General features: G+C 40.4%; 1 protein-coding gene across 1 annotated transcript; it reads right to left on the reverse strand.

The window, feature by feature from the left end:
* Positions 1–111: 111 nt before the first annotated feature.
* Positions 112–24,500, reverse strand: ABCG5 (ATP binding cassette subfamily G member 5). The gene is made up of 13 exons (XM_074949360.1): positions 24,161–24,500; positions 23,237–23,358; positions 20,586–20,722; positions 20,265–20,363; positions 18,608–18,740; positions 16,832–16,971; positions 15,735–15,864; positions 7,806–8,019; positions 7,347–7,552; positions 6,182–6,320; positions 2,925–3,110; positions 1,595–1,707; positions 112–442 (listed from the first exon to the last, which is right to left on the reverse strand). The coding sequence occupies exons 1-13, from the start codon at positions 24,274–24,276 to the stop codon at positions 246–248; spliced, it is 1,932 nt and encodes a 643-aa protein (XP_074805461.1). The 5' UTR covers positions 24,277–24,500; the 3' UTR covers positions 112–245.
* Positions 24,501–24,572: the final 72 nt, after the last annotated feature.

Below are 24,572 nucleotides of genomic sequence, written 5' to 3' on the forward strand. Positions count from 1 at the left end.
TTCATAAACTGAAATTTTTAGTTAAGTGTTTTGTTCATAGTATTTAATATGTTGCTTCCAACATGAGTTAAAACTGTTAACTGAAAGGAAAAAGGTATGAATAGTGTGGGCGTAATTCACTCCTCACTTGCTATAATTTAGAAAAACAACAAAACAATGGGTACTACTTTGCCCAAATAATGTTTTCAATTACTGCAAGGTTTGGTATATAGTACTGTACAGCCAGTTTAGAATTGCTAACATTTTTATTGCCTGACAATAATTATATCTCTTATTTTAAAACTCACAATTGCTAGAATGACAAGTGCAGGTAGGAAAGCATATAGCATTAAGAAATCTGTTGTGAATCTGGACATTGCATCAGGAAAGGTTGTCTCAATGAACTGAATGCCCTGCTGGAAAACACATGATGTGCCAACTCCAGAAGAAACATTGGAGCCACCTGCAAAAAAAAAAAAAGTTTTGTATTATAGAGCATGCAGGCTGGTTACTGTAAGTGGTGCACTGATTTAAACACCTGGATCCCAAGTTCTACTCTAACTCAATTTTATTTAATATACTTGGCCTTACAATTTATTTTAATATAACATATATGTTCACAACTCCTTCCTGTTCCCCTGTGGGTCTGGAGGGCACTGTCTGTAGTGGAGAACAGTGTTGTTCCAGGAGATTCTGGGCAGAGGCTGTACAATTACTGTATGTTCAGAACTCAGCTCTGCAATGACTTATTGCTTCACCGTAGAAGCTTGAGAGCACATTGGCAGATTTCTTGCGATACAAATACCACAGCTCATACAGCTGCTGCAATGGTTACTGTGGTCCTGAAACTGGAGTAATACCCACAGCGTGGCTGGGCAGGTAGATTTCCTTCCCTTACAGGCGTCCCAGGAGCTCCCCAGTGCCCATCCCAGCCAATCTTCTGTATATGGGAAATTGGGGCATTCTTCATGTTTCTGTGTCTAACCTGCATTGCATTTTCTGAAGAGAAGAATGAAGTGTCACTAGAACCTTCCATTTCACTCACACCAAATGGAAGATTTAAGGCCCATCAAATATGCTGTCTGCGAGGACCCATAAGCACTGGGAAGTGGTTTGACTTAGGTTTATTAATATTTATGAAATACTTTGAGATCCTTACATAAAAGTGCAAAGTATTATCCTCATTGTTGTGATGAATGCCTTTGACATCTTCAAGGTTGTGTTACTGCAATATGCTCTATATGGGACTACATTTTAGAACCATCCAAAATTGAAGCTAGCATATAATGTGTCAGTCAGCTTAGAGCATGTAGTATCTTGCCATGATCTGCCCTGTCTGTCTGCGGGTTTCAAGGAGATGTTAAAGGTGTTTGATTTTCACTTATAAACAGGGTCCCATGTGTTCCATAGTTGGAGAATTTCACCCCTTGTAATGGGCCTCACTTGGGGTCCGGTTGGGAAGCATAGCCTAGTGGTCATATGTTGTTTTTGTAAGTTGTATGGAGTGCTTAGAAAGGTATAGGCAAGTACTCTTTGTTAGCATGTTTATAAATTTAAACATATATTTCATTAAATTGATTTACAAAGGGCTTAAGGGGGCTCAATGAACACTTACCACATGTGAAGTTTAATCCATAAAATTCATTGACGGCAAGAATCTCACTGCTGTATTTTTGGAACGTAAGGTAACTTAGAACTTTAAAAGGTGTAGGCATGTTTTCTGTGTGCCTTGAACAAACAAAAACTAGTTAAATTGGGCTTCTGTTATTTCAAGAACCAATACTACCCAAATTTATAATAACTGCACTGCTCCTTTCAGCATCTTACAACATCTCACATTTTAGAGAGTGTTCTTAATTTGCCTGCACAATATTCAAGTACAAACTGTATTTGTGACAAATGTTGAAGGACCTATTAAGGAGACCAATGACCATTACAAGTGTCAGGATATACAGTAATGAATTGTTTGGGTATGGTTGCAATTAATTTTACAACTTATTTATATTCATGTTGCTGTGTCATTAAAAAAAAGCTAATAAAATGACAATGGAAGAACTATTAGGAGTGATCAGTGTTATCTGCATAACAAAAGTCTACCATGTGTATTCAATTCATTTCCTCTAAAGTAGACACAAAGTGAATATTAAGGCCTGGAGGACCACTAAAGATACTTGCAAAACAAAGAATTAATAACGTGAATCAAAACAGAGTCTTGGATCAGCTCAGTGTAACTGTACTCAGCAAATATATGCACTTCCTGTCTCTCATACAAAGATTCCAACCAACTCCTTATCATCCAACACAGCAAATGCAGCAGAAATGTCCAGCAATCCAAGACCCACTGGCAATATTGACTCTCTTCACAGACAGACAATGAGTCTTAATTAGCACTGTGTACACTAAAAAACATGGTAAAAAAACCCGCACATTCTCACTCAAAGAGATCAGTAAGGCACGGAACTAAGGTGGTGGGAAATACTTTCACAACAAAACTACAATCCTTCACTAAATTTCGCAGTGACTAAAAGGGCAGTGAAGGGAGTGTTAATGTAGTTTTACTTTGCAGTACAAGCTTTAGCTGAAATCTGTTTACAGGAGAAAAAGCACTGTCAAATATGGCACAGAGTGATACTTTTTTTGAGAACCACTTTATCAGGTGTAGCCATTCCAGTGAGGAAGTGGCTTTGGCATTAACTATCATTAGGCTTATTTCAGTTCTGTAGGAAAAGTCAGGATTGAGTGTGTCCCATGTATTTAGTACAAGGTTTAAAAGATCAGTGATTAAATAGTTGCCTTGCCAAAGATTACAGGTGCACTTTACCTAGTTGTTACCTTGTTGCGTACACACGCATAGACTCACCTTTAGCAACAGATTCTTGAGACTATTCTATAGTTACATTATTTTATCATTAAAACCACAATTATTTAGTAATACTTTTCCTTACCTTACAAGCCCCGTTCCAACGAGCACTCCTGCTACATTAAGTAGCACCACTCCACTGTTGACTACATTTGGATTTTGAACCACACCAAGCAAAACAAGTGTTAGGAGCTCACCAATTATATGAGGTACTAACACAACAGCAAAGAAACATCCAAATCTGGAAACATCAGGGTTCATTCCTACAGTCCTGTGCAAATACAGGCAAGAGAGCATTTTAAAATATAAAAATAAACATTATGGCATCAGACTTTTAAAAAAACATTCTCCCTTTTTGTACCCACAGGTGCATTAATATTTTGTCATTTAGTCATGGAGGTACAATCATGTAGTTGGATGTCTAAATAACATCAGTACTGTCTGCAGATAATTACAGATGGAATTTTGTACCCACAATATTTTATACAGGCACATTCTGGGTGCAAAAAAGGATGTTGGATTGGGGCCCTGCTTAAAATCAGGCTGTTATAGTCCTAAAGAAGAGTGTACACATCCTTAGTACCCTCTATTAAGGGGCATCTAAATTAATTTCCTCACTCCACAGAAGGAGTCTTAACCCCCTTCCTGCTCCTACTTCCTCTCCACGAAACAAAACATATCCTTATTTTTCTCACCCCTGCTCATACCACCTGCTAACAAATCTGATCTCCTCATACTACCAGCTCCATCCTGGTTCTTCCCTAACTTGACCTCTCAATAAGGCCTCCATGGCCTTCCTGTGCGGCTGGCATGAAGGAGTGGTCAGGATAAGCAGCAAGAGATGGAGCACATCTCAAGGTAAAGAAAAGAGGCTTACAACAACAGATAAAGACAGTCTCTGCCTGAAAGAGTTTACAGTCTACAAAACAGGTATACTGTAAAGAAGACAGAGTGAGTCTTTGTGGTTGCTGGCTCTCAGAAGCTGTATAAGTTGCCTGCCATTGTTCCTGAAAAGGAAGTCTACCTCAGCAATGGTCACAGAATGTTTTCTACATCCCCCTTCTCAGGGAAACAATTCACTGGGCAGGTGTAATGGGAATTGCAATAGGGGACAAAAATCTTAGTGGAGAGAGAGGTTTTTTTATATATGTCAATCAAGGGGGAATTTTATTGGGGCACAGACTGACACAGGACCTCCCTGGCTGGCAGGTGTTTATTGTTTTGGTTTTTTAGGTCTATGCCAAAATTATAAGGAGAGGGACAACGTTGCCTGAAGGTGACTGCTTCCCTAAATACTAAGATGGAGTAAGCAGGAGACTAATCATGTGGGCAAGTCCTTCCAACTGACACTAGGAGCAGAAACTCTTCTCCTTTTTCTGTAAGGAAAGATTTTTTTCAAAATGTTTTTGTTTGCCAAAGTCCCCTCTATCTCTCCACTTGGGGGCTTGCAGTAATTTGAAATCCTCTGTAAAAAGGACTTAAGAAAATGATCTCCTCTCTGGAATAACACCACCATTCCCTCTTGAGGAACTGAAGGGAAGAGGTGGCAGTTAGGCTGACGACTGAGCATGCATCAGGACACGTGGTGGACGTAGGTATATTTTGGTAGATCCAAGCCCAAGGTAATAGTGCCTTTCATCATTGTGTTCATTTTACTGTAGACCATAAAGTAACTGTAATTTTGCTATCAATTGTCACAGGAAAAATGACAGTACATTATCTTCAGTGTACCACACTCCCCATCCTTTATAACTTAGACAAGCAGACAGAATGATAAGGCTGAATAACCTTGGATAGAAATCTACCTAGTTACATATTTCTCAGGGCTTTTAATTACTTCAGCATTTCCCAAACTGTGTTCCGTGGAACACTGGTGTTCCGCACGATCTGAATAGGTGTTCCGTGAAAGAATCTAGAATTTAATTTTGACTCTTGCACTTGATTTTTGTACTACTTCATACACGCTTTCCAGTTAGAAATTGTTAGTTCAAGTAATTTTAAATTGGTATTTTTGCTTTGTTTTATAAAATAAAATATATTTAAGCATAAATAATGCAATTTTTTATTTGAAAACCAAACAACTACAAAATAATATTATAAGTGTTCCGTAATAGGCTAAAAAGTGTTCCATGGCCAAAAAAGTTTGGGAAACGCTGAATTACTTTATGTCTGATGTAAGCATCATTACTTTCTTAGGAGCTATCACTAGCTTTATAAAGATTATCTACAGACATTTAAGAGCCTTTTATGTTGCTTAAAACTGGAAATTGCCTGCCTGTTTTTTGAACTTCAGATATTTTTGTGAGATTGATTATAGTTAAAAATACATCCTGGGATTTAAGGATTTAATAAACTTTTGGGGAAATGGAAAGCAATTAATAGAGACAATTATGATCACATAATAAAAACTTCTGCAAGAAACTCTGGAGAATTGAAGGGAGACTATGCCACAGTTAGCAGCCACTCTCCCCAAAAACTCTCAGAATGCCAGCTTCAAACTGTTTACACAGACAGGCTTCCACAGGATTGGAGGCTGTGGCCTCTCTACCCTTGTGCATGCCATGAAAATGATATAAGACCTAACCCTTCAGAACTTGCCAAATCCCTTAAATAATGAAGGGTGAGCAATACCTTAATCCTTGATTTCAGTGGGACCACTTGTGGAGTAAGAAACTATTCAATATGAGTGAGGATGGCAGAATTAGGCCTTAAATAAGTTACCCTAACCTCAATATTTGGAGTGTTCAAGGTATTTCCTATAAGTAGTACAAAGCAATACCGCAAACACTGAGATCATCTATTTGTCTTAGATTCACAGGTTTTTAAGGGCCAAAACAAGCCTTTTGTCTCATTTTTGTGTCGTTTATTAGAACATTTTCACCAAAATTCTAACTCACCGAGTTAGAAGACTACATAGCTTATGTCAGCATAGCTATGCTGTCATAGGTCCCTTGTGTGGATGCAGCATACACCGATAGGAGACATTTTTATGGTGATGTGGAAACATCACCTTCCTGAGTGACTGGTTTGCCAACAGCAGTGCTCTTATGTCAGCATAGCTGTGTCTGCACTAGGAGTTTTGTCGATACAGCTATGTCAGACAAGGGTGTAGGTTTTTCTCACTCTGACCAGTGTAGCTATGCTGGCATAAGTTTTGAATGTAGATAAGAGTTAGAGTAGGGTAAGTACTATATCATCCCTATGCCTTTTCTTTGCTTTTCTGATCTCTCTGAAAGACAATATCTTAAAGCCTATTCCTGGAGGCCTGTTCTTGACACAGGAATTTAAGGGCACCATAATGAGAATATAGTTTTAAGAAGGTATAACTGTCTCAGTGCTTACCAGTATATAAAGGTGCTGAAAATCACCATACTGATGATGCTGAAGGGAAGGAAATGCAGTATGTATGCTAACAATATTTGCCACTTCTGATATAAGCCATCTTTGCTTTCTTGGTCACTGACAGCACGTAATGGAGGAACTGGAGTGGAAGGTACAATAGGAATTAAACCACCATTGACCAAAAATACCATGCAGAAGTTGATGCTCACAAAGCTTAGACAAGGCAACTTGACAACTCTTAGACTATTTCAGAAACACTTTGTTTGAACCCATCTGGTTGGCCTAATGCCATTGCATGTGAAAACCATGTTCACTAGTAGATCAGATAGTTTACACACAGAACCAGAGGTGGCCAGATGCGGCATGGGAGATACAAGCGTCATCTCTAGCAGGTAAGAATCTGACACCACTCATAAGAACTGTCCTTGATGGTCAATTTATGGAGATGTCCATCTTCTATGATGATGGGGGTCACATATGTGCCCTTGATTGAAAGAACAGTTTTCACCCTCCAAACAGAGGTATTGTTACTACATGGGAGGCCAACATATGGCACTTGTGAAAGAAAGAACATTTGAAAATAACAATTCTCAGAAGTATAAGATACCAACATAATACTTTCAAGGATAAAAAAGTCTAATAAAGACTTCTACCCTTAATCACTGTTGAAGCCACCCATGTCATATGCCTTTTCAACCTTTCCATGCCCATAACTGTGATCTCAATTAACAGAGTGCAAATTTGCAGCTAGACTTTGTCCTACCTTTACACAGCCAAACAGGGGCATAGGAGGAAGTAAGGACAATTCCCCACTTGCATAATCCATATAAGAGCTGGCCAAAAATGCAGCCCCAGCACAGAGGCAGAAAGTGGACAAGGAAGGACAGGGATTAGTTGGAGCCCCAGTTCCATACTCCCTGCCACCTCAGCTAGGGGGCCATGCCACGAGAGCATGCTATACTCTTTAAATAAGTGTAATAACTTACTTCACTCAGCACAATCAGGTTGCTCTGAGTTATACTGTCTTTGTCTGTGTCACTATACTGTACCTCTCATTGCTTCCCTGTGGGACATTGTGTAGCCCTTAAAATTAGCATTCTTAAAGGCCTTTTTCATAGTATATACAGTACTTGCTGCACATAATATGGAGGAACAAATAACTTACACAGGGCAACAGCATTGAGCATTCCTATGTAAGGTGGAGCACTCACACACTGGTAAAGGAGTCCCACGCGATCTTGCAGTGCTCCTTTTAGAACATCACTCTTCAGTCTGAGAAGGAACAATGCTAAAAACAGGCCAAACAACAGATTCTGGAAAAGACGCATGGTTATGCCAATCTTATCTCTGGAGCAGTTTCTTGTTGTCCTCCTGAAATTGAAACAAAAATCATTGTACTATTTTTGTTCGTTATGACTGATAATGTGTCCAGCTTTGAAAAAGAAACAAAGGCACTCTGCCCCAAAGAGGTTACAATGTAAAAGGCAGCATAAGGAAAATGGTATGCACTGGGAAGCCCAGAGGAAGAAATAACGTATGTGCCTATATGCAAGGTGAATAAGATTATCCAAATAAGGTTATTAGAGAGCTTCAAAATTATTATTTTTTTAGAGTGAGTTCTTACCGTAAGAGAATCCATAGTTTGGAGACTGCACTGGGTGAGTCTTTGCTTTTGAATGGTATTGCTGGCAGGTCTTTCATGCGTTTTGTTCTTTCAATGGCCTCCAAAGTCTTGTGAAAGATCTCTGAATTTTTATAGGCAGATGTAATTATGTGAACTCTTCTGTAGGTTTCCAGTTCACGTTCTTTGCTTTGAGTGTCCACAGATGTCAGATCCACTGCAAATTTACTCAAGTGTTAAACTACAGACATTATCAAAGGCCTGATCATTTCCCCTTCCTACTGTCCCTTCACCAAAGTCTTTGTAGAAAAATCTGGAGAAGGAGGAAAAGTTTGCTGGAAACTGGGAACTTTTCACCTTGTGGAGGTTCCTCTCCATTCTCTCAGTGTGGGGAATTCAGCTTCTGGGAATGTTATTTCTGTGGAACCCTGACTCTGTGGAGCCCTAGATCCTGAAATGAATGGATTTGCCTTTCACTGGTAGGGCCTCTAAATTTGTTCCCCACTGACAAAGAACCATATTACCATTGCCTATGCCCTAACTCAGGGGTGGCCAACCTGAGCCTGAGAAGGAGCCAGAATTTACCAATTGACATTGCCGAAGAGCCACAGTAATACGTCAGCAGCCCCCTCATAAGCTTCCCCACTCCACTCCCACTGGAAGCCCCGCCGATCAGCACCTCCCTCTCCCTCCCCACACTTCCTGACCAGCTGTTTCGTGGCGTGCAGGAGGCTCGGGGGGCGGAGGGGAGGTGGAGCGAGGGCACGGCAGGCTCAGGGGAGGGGGCGGGAAGGGGTGGAGTGGGGGCAGGGCCTGTGGCAGAGCCAGGGGCTAAGCAATGAGCACCCTCCAGCATATTGGAAAGTTGGTGCACGTAGCTCCAGCCCCGGAGTCAGTGCCTATACAAGGAGCTGCATATTAACTTCTGGTTGGCCACCCCTGCCCTAACTCCTGTTCAGGGAAAAGAAGGTGCTAATGTTGCTTAGGATGGATGGATGATCAGATTTCCACTCAGAAATCTACCAGGCTTTGAGGACTGCCCACCATACAGAACAACTTCTCCTTGACTCCTACCCCTTCTCTACTATGAGACACTCCAACCTAACCCATGGAGCTTCATTTTGTGAAATATTGGTCTCAGGGGATAACATGCTACCAGAGTTACTTCTCTTCTCTCGCCAGTGCAGCTTTGCCCTGTTGCACTGGTTTTTGCTGCCTTTTCTGGTGAAGGGGAACTTCCAATCTCAACAACCCCGCCCCCACCCATTTTAAAAATGTAAAATAGAAGATGCTGGGCTGGTCAAATTACCCATTACTGTCCCAAGCCCCGTGTAAAGCAAAAATATTTACTGCAGTGGAACTTACAGAAGATAAAAATTCTGCATAGCTGGATGCTCCATATTAATAAATTCACCTATAAGTTGGTCTTGCCACCAGCAGCTGTTTCTTATTATTAGCAGATGAGAACCTTTGGTTCTGGTTGTCTTCCTTGTATGATCAAATGCTAATGCTGTGGAGTTTTGGAAAATCACATTTCTTTTGAAGCAAACAATTATCTAACTTGACCAATAGCATCAGAACCTAGATTAAAGTTCTCAGGAGCATGTGTTCTAACAGATCACTTGCTTCTCTAAACCTGCTAAACTGGCTACATAAAGTGTTCATATTACACCTTCTCTTCATAAGTTTTGTTTTTTCAGTGTTGTGTATGCTTAAACTCTAAGGGTATGTCTACCCTGCAATTAGACACCTAAAGCTAACTCGCACTCGTGGGGCTCAGCCTATGGGGCTCTTTAATTGTAGTGTAGACGTCCAGGTTCAGGCTGGAGCCCAGACTCTCTAGGACCCTGAAATGTTAGAGGGACTCAGAGCTCAGATTGCAGCCAGAGCCTGGAAGTCTACATCGCAATGAAACAGCCCTGTAGCCTAAGCCCCAGGAGCCTGAGTCAGCTGGAATGGGCTAGCCGCGGGTTTTTAATTGCAGTGTAGACATACCCTAAAATGTTGTCAGATGGGAGTTAAACCATAACAAGGTGGGAGTTAAACCATAAAGTACTTTAAACTCCTTTGTCCAAGGAATTTAAAGTACTTTACAAAAGATTAATTAAGCTTCAGAGCACCTCTGTGAGGTAACTGAAATAAGCAATATTGTCCTCAGCTTTAGTGGTCAGTACTTCAAAAAATCAGGTCATATGTCTTTAAAGATGGGGATCCAACATTTAGTCACCCAAACCCAGAAGTAACATTGGAAAGTTTGGCCCTAAGTGATTTACTTAAGGTCACACAGCAAGTCAATGCAATGTGAGAGTTTTAAAATCTAATCTCTGCACTAACCACTAGGCCCTGTAGTTAACATTCTGTTCTTTATTTACTGTCATGTTTGACAAATACCAAACATTGTGCTTCGACTCCATAATCAATACAATCCATTCTATGAAACATAGAGCTTTATTTTCCTCTGACACTGGTGTAAATTAGGAGTAACAATAGTGAAAACTGACCTCGGGGATAACAGATTCAGACCCCCTGTTTATATAGTCAAAATGCACAGAAGCTACCAATTTTCAGAACACTTGTAATTCTTTGATCTAAACTTTTTTCTTTATTTTCACATTCAAAGGTTGACACTTGAAGAATGTAGCACTTTGTGTTTACTGAATGTTTTAAAATGTGAGTCTAAATCTCAAACTTGTGACTTTGAGACTATTCAAATTCATGATGACAAAATTATCCTTACTGTCATATTAGTATTTTCAGCTTTTTTCAATTCCAGCTTCATGTCTACAATCATTCTCTCTCCTAATTGAAGGCAGAATGCCACCAAAACAATAGAAAAATACTGTTTCCCTCTGAATGTACCATGCTTCTTCGTATAACGTCTTGGACATTTCTGGATTCACTAGTTAGCGTTCAAACAGCATCAGCAATCAGCCACCCAAATATACTAGATTAGAAGTATGGGTTCTTTGAGTATTTGTGCATGTACCTACTCTAGGTGCACATATACCCTATGCACACTAGAATAGAAATCTGAATTCCTTACTGACTTACATCCTGCACATCCTTGTGCTCTGCCCCCAAACCCAAGGGCAGAATGGCTGAAACCATTCCTCGGTTCCTTCTTATCATCAGTGGCATCAAAATGAAACTAGGCTGTGTCTGCTTCTTACCCCTTACCACATTCTTGAAGACTATCCTTACCTTGCTACTTAAGGGTTATTTCCACAGAAATCCATCCTTTTTTTCCCTTTAAAAATTTACTTAAACTTACTTTGTTTGGGTTTTTTTTTAAACAAATACTTATTTTCTCTCAACACTTTTTGCCACAACCACTTAAAATAGCAAATTCAAAGCCTTTGGGCTTCATTCTGCCCATCTTGTTACAGACTCATTCTCCTTACAGAGCGTCGTAGCTCTTTATTTCATCTCAACAAGAGCCATGAGCCTGACCATTGCTTTGATGGTCATTCTCCTCAGGAATGAGAAAAATCTAGAGACACCCATCTAAAATTATGTCATCTGGAGGAGTTTATCAGAGGCACTTAGGACCCAGAAGAACAGGCATCAAGCTTCAAGATGGAACTGTCCACCTCTAAATCCTACACTGTCAGCACCCCCATCGACTGGAATATGACTCCCGAAGATGGAACTGGTAAGGAATCTGGCCAAGCACTGACAAGCCCGATAGAATTCATAGCATGCCAAAGATCAGCTTGGCACCAATGGCTGCTCCAGCACCGAAGACTGGTACTGTCTCCTCCATGCTGAGGCAAGGTAGATGAGAGCCCCAGACTAAGCATAGTTCCTGGCACTGGTCTTTTTCCCCTAAGAATAGGAAAGTTGAAAGGCCTAAGAAGAGCTGTTCACCTCTACTCTCCTCCCAGGGACTGAGCACAAAGTGCTCTTATGCTTCAGGGCAAGCGACAATGGTTTCAGCTTTAGGTCAGCTACCCTGGTTCCTGCCAATACCAATTCCTCAATGCCAGTCATCACGGTACTGATATTTGAGCCAGCACTGGCAACTGAGCCACTAGCTTCTCCCAAAGACATCATCATCATCATCATCATCTCCTCCTCCTGACAAGGTGCCTCTTTTGGTTCTGGATTATTTCAGGACTTTTCAAGAGCTGCTGTCTCAAATTGCTGTCACACTGAAAACTGAAACCTCAGTGACTGATGAAAGGTCCATAAGTTATTTGATATCTTCCATTCCTCCACTGTGGGCAGGTTGCCAATGCCAATAAATGAAGGCATCTTGGAGCCAGCTACAGATCTCTGGAAGACCACCACTACCCTTGCATCACTGCAAAACCAGCAGAAAAAAAAATAAAGTTCCAGGGAGAAGCTTTGAAAAGTTCTATACACATTCAATCCCTGACTCTTGGGTATATCTCTGTGGTTCATGAGAAAGCACACCTGCATGGTCTACCAACAGTTACTCCTGAAGATAAAGACCCCAAAAAGCTGTATCTCTTTGGAAGGAAAGCTTACTCCTGCACTTCATTCCAACTACACATACTGAATTACCATGCATTATTCATCAAGTATGATTTTTTGATGTGGGACAAAGTGTTTCCTTTTGTGAACAAGCTTCCTCCAGAAATCAGGGAGACATCAAAGGCCACTGAGAGGCAATGTAGCCTAGTAGCATTGGACTGGGACTCAGGGACCTACATTCTATTCCCAGCTCTGCCACTGGCCTGCTGGGTGACCTTGAGTAAGTCACTTTACCTCTCTGTGCCTCAATTTCCACATCTGTAAAATGGGGATAATGATACCGACCTTCCTTGTAAAGCACCCAGACCTATGAATGAAAAGTGCTATATAAGAGCTAGGGTATTTCTTATTATTACTATTATATCTTGTTATCACTATATTGGTGGAGGGATGCTCAGAACATTCGGAAAGGCATAACCTTCTCCACCCCTCCGCCTACAAAGACACTGACCATAGACGCATCAGGAACTGGTTGTGGTCTTCACCTGGACTACCTTCAGATACATGGGATATGGTCCCAGAAGGAGATGAGCCTCCCCGTAAACATCCTAGAACTCTGGAAAATCAGATTATCTGCAAACCATTCCTTATAGTTTTAAAGAATTCCACTGCACAGCTCTTCGCAGACAACACATCTGCATTGTATTATATATTGTTCATCACCTCTATGCCAAGAGGAAATCAGATTATGGACATGGTCAACTCCATGGGATAACCCCAGTTGCTCTTCATCTTCCAGGAGTCAACAACAACATAGCAGACAATCTGTCACCAATGGTCTCTGAAGAGCAACATCCTCAGCCTGATATTTCAACAATAGGAAATCCCATTATAGACTCATTTGCCATCAAAGAGAGCACAAAGTGCCCAGGTTTTGCTCCAGGAGGAGCCTGAGCCCAGGATCCATGCAAGACACTTTTCTCATACCACAGAATCAAGTTCTGATGATATGTAAAGTCCAGAAGGACTGCAGCTATATCTGGCACTGCTTGATGTCCTGGTAATGATCCCTTATGGACATCTGCTTTGTGATGTCCACAAAAACATCTTTTTTCTGGTATCCAGCCACAACAACTTCCTGAACCAATGCGTCTTCCCAGATGGCGATCTGATCCATGGTCTCAGCATGGCTCCAAGCAGCTGTGCAAGACATGTTGTGGGCTTCGGGAGTGCTATCACAATTGTATCCTGAGATCCAGGAGCAAATGGGCAACATCTGGCTCCATACCAGCTTCTTATGGGGGTGCGTGGTTGTGCTTGGAACTTGATCAGAGCAGGGAGGGCACACAGGTAACCGGACAGGTTAGTAATTGTCAGCCTGCAAAGCACTGTGGGGTAGCCATTAAAAGCATGCAAAAAGTATTGTGTAGCAGTTGGTCATGTGGATGCAAACAAATTCAATTTGGAGGAAACTGTGTCCACTTTGCAAGATGACTCCAGAGTTGGCGACATATGCAGAATTAGAGTGCAGTGATGGATTGTGTCATGTGTATGTAAGCATTTTCAAACCAGATTAACTTGAGTTCAGCGAGTTTAAAACCCCCATGTAGACAAGCCCTCCAGCTCTCTGAACTCTCATTCAGTTCAACTAAAATCTTCCTTGCAACAATTTCACTATGCCAACTTCCTAGCCAGTCATACTCAGTTTTTCCCACTCTACTGTATCCAGCGCTGCTTCACACTTATCTGTCGATCTTAATATTGTCCTTTCAGGACTCATGGACCCTCCCCCTTTGAATGCCTTTCTGCTCTCTAAACCATTTCACTCTCAAAAGGGCCTTTTTGGTGGTCATTACATCAGTCAGTAGGGTCATCTAACTCCAAACTCTCCTGGCTGACCTTTCTTACACAGCATTCTGCAGAGATAAGGTGGTGCTGACATCTCACACTAAATTTATTTGCAAAGTTGTTTCAGACTTTCATTTAAATCAATCCATTAATCCCCTCATTTTCTTTACAAAACCTACTCCTACCCGTCAGAGAAGAAATTTCATACTTAGACATTTCAAGGGCCTTGCTATATTACTTGAATAGGACAAGCCCTTTTAGACAACCAATCTTTTTGTTTCCATAAGTAGCACTTCTAAAAGACAATCCATATTTTTCCCAGAGAATGTCTAAATGGATTATGCCATGTATTCAGTCTGTTATTACATGGTTGATATACCTCTTCTGCCAAATATTTGACTATGGCTCAGGCTGCCTTGTCTGCATATTTCAGAAATATAACCATGTCTGAGATGTGCCAGGGAGCTACCTGGAGTAATCCCCTCACTTTTGTTAAACATTTTGTCCTTGATTTGGGCGCAAGATTGGATGCCAAATTTGGGAGGTCAGTGTTACAATCAGTGTTTAATTAGTGGCAACTAGGACTCCTTAGTTTTACCATCCAGACGGGGCATTGCTTGCCAGTCACCTAGAGGGGAGAGTGGGATGCACATGGACAATTTCTCAAAGAAAGAAACCCCAGCAACTTACTTCGCAATAACTGTGGCTCTTCAAGATGCTGTCCTACAGTGTGGATCTCATGACCTGCCCTCCATACACACTTTTTTTTGGTGAGTCTTTCTTAAATTGATTTTCTGAATTAGCACTAGAACTGATGGGTGTTCGAGACTTCTCTGCCCTTTATATGCCGTTGGCCTGGGTGGGGCACAAGGACATGCAGGGCGCAGGTGCAGCCACACAAACACTGCAAATCAAAGATGCTAGTCTCATGTGCTTGGGGCACGTGCACCTAGAGTGGGACCCACACAGACAAAATGTTTTGAAGAACCATAATTACTGTGAGGTAAGTAAATGTTTTGTTTTAAATCAGCAATAAGAGCCAAATACTACATAATGCTGTGGAGCTTTATAGAGTCTCTGAGCATCTTCAACTTCCACTAAAGTCAATAGGAATCAAAGGCACTCCATACTTTGGAGAATCAAGTCTAAATTCCTAGGAGCAAAGGAGCATCATGAATCCAGAGGATCCCTGAACCTGGAACTCTGGTTGTGGAGTTAGTGTGCCTTATTATTTCATATTGCTCTATTGCAATGCTGTTGTGTATTTTCATTGTTTCCTTATCCAGAGTAAAGTTCACATCAGTTTGCTCTTTCTTTTCCGGCTCTAGTTTGCCTATCATTCAGGCATCTGAATGTTCTACAGGTTAAAATAAGTATTGTACTGGATAAAAGCAGCATGTTTTCAAAACTGACCTAAACAATTTTGTTGCTAATCCCACAGTTACTTTTATTCTCAGATCTAAGACCAGTTGTTCTGTTGAATATGTTACATAATTTTATAGCGCTGATCCCCTCAGAAGCAATGGAACAAATTAGCTCAGCACAATTACAAAGAACAGGAAGAATTAGAATGAGTTATGCTGGCATAACCTGTTTGCCTAGAATAAAATGCCAACATCTTTGCTTATATGAGTTGGATAAACTTACCATAAAAGTCAAAAGGATTTGATTGTTCAGGACAGGTGTAGCTGCAATCACTAAAAAATGTGATCATTTCTGAAGGGTCCCCACAGAAAACCAATTCTCCAAAACTCATGATGGCGATTTTGTCAAATAACTGGTTGGACAACACAACATATATTAATGAGATCAACTTACTACTAACAAGGAAAACATTAATATTGGAATAGTACTTTATAATTTGGTAAATAAAGGCCCTTTAGCAAGAAGTGTAGATTTGCCCTGTCATTACATTTCCTTATTGTATTTCTGCACTGCCAAATGTCTTTTTAATCATAAACTATTAGAACTGACCCTTCTTAAAGGTATTGGATCCTACTGGGTATGAAGAGAAAGGTGCAGTCTGAGCACAGGAGTGGGAACCATGAACTCTTGACTTCTCAGTTTTGACACAGCCTTGCTTTGTGACCTTGGTCAAGTTGCTGACCCTCTTTGGGTCTCAGTAACCCCAATCTGTAAAATGGGTGCAAAAATACTAATCTGCCTCAGGAGGGTCAGACATACATGCTTACCACATTCTGAAAGCCAGGTCCCTGTAAAGGTGTCTCAGGTTGGATACACAAAATCACCAGCCACTTTTGAAAAAATTGGCCATTAAGTACATTGTCTTTTTAAAAAAAATAAAGACAAACTACACCCAACTGTGCCTCAACCTATCTGTTATTAGTTGGTCAATTTCTTGCGTCACAGAAGAAATGGGTTTTGGAGAGGAATTTGAAGGAATCTGGAGAGGAATTTGTTATAAATTCAGAAAGACAGGAAGGAGGAAGGCATGAAGGCGATTGTGGACAAACGAGCAGTTGAGGTTAGCATCAGTGGTACAGCAGAGGGATCAATGGGAAGTGTGACTAGAGACAAGAACAGAGCAGCAGAAAGGGGCAGAGCTTTAAGGGCCTGGAAGGTGAGGACAAGCAGCTTGAATTTGATGCAGTCGAAAATGGGAACTAGTGTTGGGATTTGAAGATAGACTGTATTTAATTTTGTACTAAATAATTCTCATCGTCAAGAAAAACTGCATGGAGTGATGCTCAGTAAGAAGCTATTATCATTTTAATATTCCTTACCCTGAAAAGTTCTGACCGTGGTTGATGAATTGTAATAATCACAATTCTGTCTTGGCGTGCAAGTTCCGAAAGCAACAAGACAATCTGATTTGCAGTCATGCAGTCCAATCCTGTAGTTGGTTCATCGAGTAACATGACTTCTGTGAATATAACAGGGATAATTTCTGAAAACTCAGTTAAATGGTAAGCAAATTGTATAGTTTCTGTCCTTTATAGGTCATTCAATGCACGCTGTAGAATTATCTCTAAAGTGTGACAGCCATGCAAACCTGTGTACACATTTATTTCTCTGGCCTGATCCTTCAGCCTTTACTTGGTTCAGTGGTCCATTTTCAACCACAGTGAATACAGAGTGCAAGATCAGGTCCTCTCTTTGATACTCAGAATTAGAACTTGATCATTTTTTCATGTTAACTTTTTCTCAGTGAAGCTACCAAAATAGATTCAGTGTGTTTGTCAGCTTTTAGAATTAGCATTATAAAATGATGCTTTTAAGGATAGGATGCTACATAAAATTAGCTAAAAGTGTGTATTCTGCATGTACACAGTATACACAACTGTGCTTTATATAATGAACTATTTAAAATTATCCTGTAGTACAGTATGTAGTTCTGTACATGAACCAGTCTTATTAGTGCATTATTTTCTTTGTAATTTTAATGTGTATTTTATTATACATAAGAATTTGGGGGGTGGGAGATGGAGGAAGAGAGATACAGTCCTGGAAAATGAATTATTTTATTTTTTCCACAAAAGAGGTACTGCGTGGACAATTCCCACTCTGACCAGTCAACCAATTTTATTAGTATCTATGACTGTTGTCATTGCACCAGAGTTCATACAGTGTATAATGTAGTGTACATCATTCATCAAGGGAAATTCAAATCTCATTTCATCACTGGCTGAATTAATGTAGTAAACTACAAATGTTGATTCTTTGAATTTTTGCAACATAGATATTATATTGCCCCTTTTAAGTTCCCAACAGAAATCATAAATTTCTTCACAAAAATGTTCAAGAAAGTAGTGGATACAGCATATCAGTGCTCTAAAAGTTGCATTAGCTAAGGTATGGGGTATGCTTCATTCACTGGCTGATTGCATTAACTTATGTATGAGCACGGCTATCTTGCTAAATGGTTATTCCAATTGAATTGCAAATTTAAGGAATTGTCAAGGCAAGTAGAGCTTGGGTATAGGCTACTTTTTTGGCTCTGTTTTGTATCCAAATAAATAAATATGAAGGACTAAGTAATAATAATAAATAATAATATTTAGCACTTACATAGCACTTTGAAAACACAAAGTGCTGAGCAAACATTACAAAATTAATCCTTACTACTCCCCTCTAAAATAAGTACATTTTATTAGCTCTGTTTTACAGATGGGAAACAGAAGCACAGACAGTTGTAAAGGACTGAATTTAAGCATATGGTTAAACACATGCTTAAATCCCTAAGATCTATGCATGTGCTTAAACTTAACTATCAGGGTCTACGTGACTTGCCCAAGGCCACAGCATAGGTCAGTGACAAAACAGGAGTCTCAGCTTATGCGCTAGTCACTAGACATTTCTGCCTCTCTGCAGAGCTGATTGTGCAATGAGCCTGCATGTTGAAATCAATGGCAGTTTGGAATGTGGATCTGTGATAGAAGAAAAGTGTATTATATTTTAAAATGTTATTTAGAGGTGGGTGGTGGGAGTGTGTGCAAAGTGACAGCATAATGAAAAGGACAAGGTATTTGTTTTATTCTGAAAAGCTGCTCAGTACTCACTAGGATCTTGTAATAGCTGGGCTGCAATTGAAACGCGACGCCTCTCACCACCAGAAATTCCCCGCAAAATACTGCTTCCAATTACATTAGTAGCAACATGGCTGAGACTCAGCTCAGCCATAACAGCATCTACCTGCAAAATAGTTACAATTTAAAAAGACACAAATGGTTCATCAGATTCTAGACCCAGCAGTTCTTTAACTGAGTGACATCTATTGTAAAATTGTTCATAATCTCTTTTTGCCTTTTTATCTGGTGTGGCTATTCTCTTCATGTCTGGCCACTTTGGACAGATATTCTTTTCCAAAATCAGAACAGGAAATCATCTTTGTCTAGAGGCCACTATCCTAGGCAACTTCTCACAAACAGCTTCATAGACTTCCATACCCCCTGGCAGCAGCCATTTGCCCCCTTGCTAGAATGTTCTTCTACCAGACAGCTGGCTGTACCTGTATCTTGCCAGCTTTAGGGCACAAATAGAATTCATCTCCCCCCACCCTCAGAAAATTGTAAAAATGGCATCCATTGCCAGCTCTATGAAATAAAGTACCTGGATGGGCACAAGTGACACTAAGAAATTAACAAAAAGAAAAGGAGGACTTGTGGCACCTTAGAGACTAACAAATTTATTTGAGCATAAGCTTTCATGAGCTACAGCTCACTAACACGGCTGTTACTCTGAAACTAAGAAATTAACGACAGAGATAGACCTCTCCTTTTGGGTCTCCCAGTCCATTTCGTGTTTATTTTTCTTGTCTCTATTCAGATTGCTAGTTCAGTGGGGCTGTGTTTCTTCTGTGCATGGTGCAGGGCTGATCACTCTGTCAGGGGTTAACAAATAAATAATAATATCTTCAATTCCTCACAGTAAGCAGCAGTAAGTGAGGAGGATATAGAAGCTTTGTTCTTCTTCCAGGAGGGAAATGATGGAGTTCCAAATGTATGTAATGATGTAATGGTGCCCAGATACTATGGGGATGGCCACTTCAGGAGTTCTGAATTTGGTATCAAATTCAATCTCCCATGCGGTAGCAACTGGTACTGCTTCAGGAATGACAATTTCATTCCAAAGAGACAAGGTGGGTGAGAACATCTTTTATTGGACCAACTTCTGTTGGTGAGAGAGACAAGCCGTTGAGCTTACACAGAGCTCTTCTTCGGGTCTTCTTCTGTGTAAGCTCAAAAGCTTGTCTCTCTCACCAACAGAAGTTGGTCCAATAAAAGATGTTCTCACCCACCTTGTCTCTCTAATGTTCTGGAACTGATACAGCTACAGCAACACTAATTTTGTTCCAACACATTAATTATTTCTCCAGATGGCAGCATGACCCAGAACTGGCATTCAGGAGACCAGAGAGTTTTATTCCTGGCTCAGTTGCTGAACTCCTTTGTGATCCCAAGCAAGTCACTTCACTTGTGCATGCCTGTTTCCTCATCTGTAAAATAGGAATGATGATACTTGGCTTCCTTTGTAAAGTACTGTGAGATCTATGGATTAAAAGTGCCATTGATGAAAGGATAATGTGAGAGCATGAATTGAACTTGGGAATCCAAATCTGCTAAAAGGTAGTGTCTATAAAATTAGGGTATCTGATCCACTGGACATATCTGAAAAGATTCCCTTGTTTGTCTCCGTGGAAGAATAGAACATACTGACCTTCTTTTTAATGAAGTCGCTGGAGTGCTTCTGAAGTGTGAGTAAAGCAGTGTAAGTCAAAGATTCTTGTACGGTGAGATAACCTAATAAGGTATCATTCTAGAAAAGGAAAAGAACAGCACTATTGTAGTAACTCTGGGCGTGGTTCTGCTTTGACATGCATTTCATACCAGCATAGTTCCATTGACTTCTGTAGAGTTACTCCTGATTTACAACAAGATTAGTGAAATCACAGTCAAGCCATATGATTCTATTATTATTATCACTACAATTTTGTGATAACAAAAAGGTCCATGCATATGAATTAAATTAAAAAACAACCTGTTGAACGTATGAGAAGCAGTCCTGAAATTGTTCTTTCTTCAGCTCATGCCCATTCATGTACACATCACCAAAGAAATTTCCTTTTTGTCTCAGTCTTCCTGATATTGCATCCAGCAGAGTTGTTTTTCCAGAGCCTGTTAGACAGTTTACAAAAATTTTCATTCAGATTAATTCTTACTTTTACTATAGCAGCACCTATAGGCCCCAATCAGAGGCCAGGACTCCATTGTTCTAGACACTGTGCACACGTCTAATGAAAAAATAGATATATATTTTATCACTAACAATGGTGTGAAAAGGCAGCCCATGAAAGTTAAATGGAGTGTTAGAGTCTGTGTAAATTTCTATTTATTTCTCATCACTTGTTAAGCACCCTTATTGTGCTTGATGCTATACAAAACATTGAGGACTACAATTCCTGTCCCATCTTTTACAATCTAAACAGAAAGACAAAACAGATCAGACAAGGATGGAAGACCAGGGCTGGTTCTGCCTCAGAGCATCAAGAGCACTTCTTCTTCTAGGAGCATTTTTGTAGGAAACTAGTAGGTTTCGTGGGAGAAATAAGTTCTGAGGAGAAATGTAAATGAAGAGATTTCACCTTTGGTTCCAGGGGCAAGAGGGAATTCCAGGAATAAGGGGTAACATGGGAGAAGTTATGAAGATGAGAGTGGGAGAAGGCCAGGAAGGTAGCAGGGAGACAGGAAGGTTGAGCAGAATAGTGAGGAAGAGGAGCAGTAGTAAGAGTCAAGAGCAGCGCTGTAGGTAGGGGCAGGTAGCTTGAACCACATTTGGAATGCAAGAGGAAGATAATGGGGGATTTGAGAGGGCCTAACTCCTGTGCAGCACATGGCCTATGCACCATTTAAGTATCACTGGAAGCTCAAAAAAGAGTTTAAGTAGGACTTAAGTGATGAATAGGCCCTGTGCTGGCCCTCTGCACAAGGTTGAATTTCATCCAAGATGAAAAAAAGATGAAAAACATTAGCCCAGGAAACCATACACATACACAGACCTGAAAAACTCTGGCAAGTTTGGAAGAAACCATATTGTGACACAGAGGCCCTTTGGAAAAAGATCCCCTGTTCTTTGCAAACAACTCTCATCTCAGGTCTGACAAACTCACTACACCAAACACATCTTGCAGGGTATTTATTCATAATGGGTAATGTAAGGTATCTACAGAAAGCTCGTAAATTATCAAGACTCATAATCATTGTGAAATGTATGTATGGGTAATATTGAAGAAATAATATAACTATATTGAAAGGATGCTTTTTTGGTCTTGGAGTAAAAGTTAGATACCAGGGGATAATTCATTGCAGTGATGGATCATTCAGGCAGAATTGTCAACACTCCCTGGTTAGCTAGTGAGGTAAGGCAAGGCTCAGTTGTCTAGCCTTGCTTCCCAAGACTATCGATGGGACAACTGCAAACAATTGAAACAACTTGGAGGTGAAAAAGGACCATTATAACAGACAGAGGGATCACCCTATTTGTGAATAAAGACAAAAGACTGTTTCACCATAATACAGAGTGGGGGAAAGCACTCTGGATCCATTCACTGAGTAAACATCTTGTGGCGCGGGATGTTTTCATGAAAGTTTGGATCTTGGTTCCTGCAAAGCCAGCCAGCTCTACAACAGATTGAACTTTTAGGGGAAAACCTACTTTATTAGATAGGAAAGAATAACTATTAATAAGCATAGGCCCGAGCTTGCGTTTTATGATTTTGTTTCATATTGTGACCATTCATTTCCATCACTATCTTGTTTCTAATTGATTCTTCATTGTTTCTTAAATAAACCTGTGGGGGCAGAGGATCTGGAGTTTCTGTGAGTAGCCAGTTTAGGGGCTGGATATCACAGGGGAATGCTTCAAAATGACTTGGAGACCAGGATGCACCTATTGTTAACATGCAAGGCAAAGACCGGGCTGGCATAGCCTGGAGGAGAGTGCTTGAATGGCTGAAAGGCTGGTGGTGTCAGGGCACTAACTCAAAGTTACCATGGGCAAGACCCTCTCTCACCAGAGGCAGGGAGAAACAAGGTGACTTACTGTCCCTGGTACCCTGAGAACCACCACACATATATTCTACTGAGACTGCGACTGAAAATGCCACCTTTTTAAAGAGTACAGGTTGATGGTGACTATGTATGCATTGATATAGATTTTCTTTTTCAGAAAGTCTTGATAGTCTGCAAGGGTTCCATTATTTAAAAATACAAATCTTTTGGCTAGATCCTTGACCCTGCTAAGCTCACTTGTGCAGTGCAAAGTGACCTTAAAGGCACCCTGCATGAGAATCTGCAAGTAGTGTAAAGCCAGAATAGTTAGCTCCATACCAGCATCCCTCCCAGCCCCTTCAGGGTAGGCAGTGGGAGGGGATATTCTGGTGTCAAGGGTGTGGAGACTTAGGGCAGTGTGCTTCAGTAATCCTCACCAGTGTAATGCCCCCAAGAAGGCCATTCACTAGAGCCTGTTGACAATAATTGAAAAGTAAATTATTAATCTAAGTAAACCAGTGCTTATCCACATTGTGACCTTATTACAGAAGTGCCCACATTCAGAACAGTCTACAAAATTCATTTGGCATGATTTTTTTTAAAGTAGTATTGTTTTAGATTTGGAAGTTTTGAACTACTTACCAGAATTTCCCAAAATTGCCATAATCTGGCCACTCTCTATGTGAAATGAAACATCTTTGAGGATCTGCCGTATGTATTTTTTATGATATGATGGGATATCCCACCAAAGTCCAACACGTTCTCTTTAAAAAAAAGAAGGTTGAAAAGGCTGAAATGTGGCATTTGGAAGAATTTAAAATAACATGTAAAAAATATTTCAAAAATTGGGCTTGTGCCCTTTTTTGCTGCTTTGATGTATAAAGAGGATCGGAAAAAATTAATTTCTAAAAGGTTTTTTTTCTGCTTGTTTTTTATCTTAGTAGAACCAGACTTAACCTTCCTGATCTAACCTGGTTTTGGTGGAGGACCAAGGGGAGATATAAGTAATATTTATTGTGAGCTCTTTAATTGTAAGGATGAGGGTGTTAGACCTTTAACAAAACCACTGAAATTAAATAGAAATTAACAAAAAAACAAAGTTTTAAACAGACTTGACTAAAAATCCCTTCCCCTTTTAATAGCTCATTTTGTTCCGTATTGGCTCTGTTGGCGTCACCAGTTCATGAGCTCTCCAGTCATATCAGAGTCTTCCAGCCAAGACAGAAGCTTAAATGTCTAAAAACAAGCAAAAGAAATGAAACCACAACCCTTTCAGGCTTTCTTTATATATCCTTCGGAGACCTTCTTTAAAGAATCACTTATGAAATCTTCAGAAAGCAGAATCACTCCTTACTCTCAGGAAAATATAGTCTTAATTACAAGACAGAGAGGACCAAATTCATCCTTGGTGTCTCCCTTCACTGGACTAAAACTAAGGTCCATCATCTTCAAACTATATCCCTGTTACTATTATGCTATAAATTAAGGGAAGTCTTATCCCTGTAGTCTGAGGATTAGTGCTATTGCAGAGTCCCAGCTTACATTGCTGGTCCTTACTAGCTTTACCTGACTGTGTAGGAGATTCCATGGACGCTGACACTGTTATGTGGAATCACAACAGACATCCTTTCTTCTGCTCTGGAACCCCAGCCGCTCCTTTCCATCTCAGTAGGCTGCATCATCCTCAGGCAGACTGGACACTTTACTTAAATCACCCTCTCAACCAGCTGGTAAGTCAGTTAATTCAAGTAAACACTCAGCCACCAAGTTGCTACCTCATTAATGAAGAGGGTATAGCTTCACTCTGCCAGTAGTCCACAGGATCAGTCATGGACCCAGCCTTATTTCTACACCCAGGAAATTACTCGACAGAAAGCTGTGTAGCTCTCAGTTCACTTTTCCTTTCTTCTCCTTTCCAAGCACAGTTGACAGATTAGCCATAACTATTATCTGATTAACCTTTAGCCTGAGCTGTTAC

Source organism: Natator depressus, chromosome 3, assembly GCF_965152275.1.
Source record: "Natator depressus isolate rNatDep1 chromosome 3, rNatDep2.hap1, whole genome shotgun sequence".
Taxonomy (NCBI): Eukaryota; Metazoa; Chordata; order Testudines; family Cheloniidae; genus Natator; species Natator depressus.

Coding starts and splice junctions, on each gene's coding strand:
- ABCG5 (XM_074949360.1), bottom strand. CDS start 24,276: ATGATGCAGCCTACTGAGATGGAAAGGAGCGGCTGGGGTTCCAGAGCA. Junction 16,972..18,607: donor CCAGCTATTACAAGATCCTA/GTGAGTACTGAG, acceptor TTATATTCACAG/AAGTCATGTTACTCGATGAA. Junction 7,553..7,805: donor AAACTATGGATTCTCTTACG/GTAAGAACTCAC, acceptor TTTCAATTTCAG/GAGGACAACAAGAAACTGCT.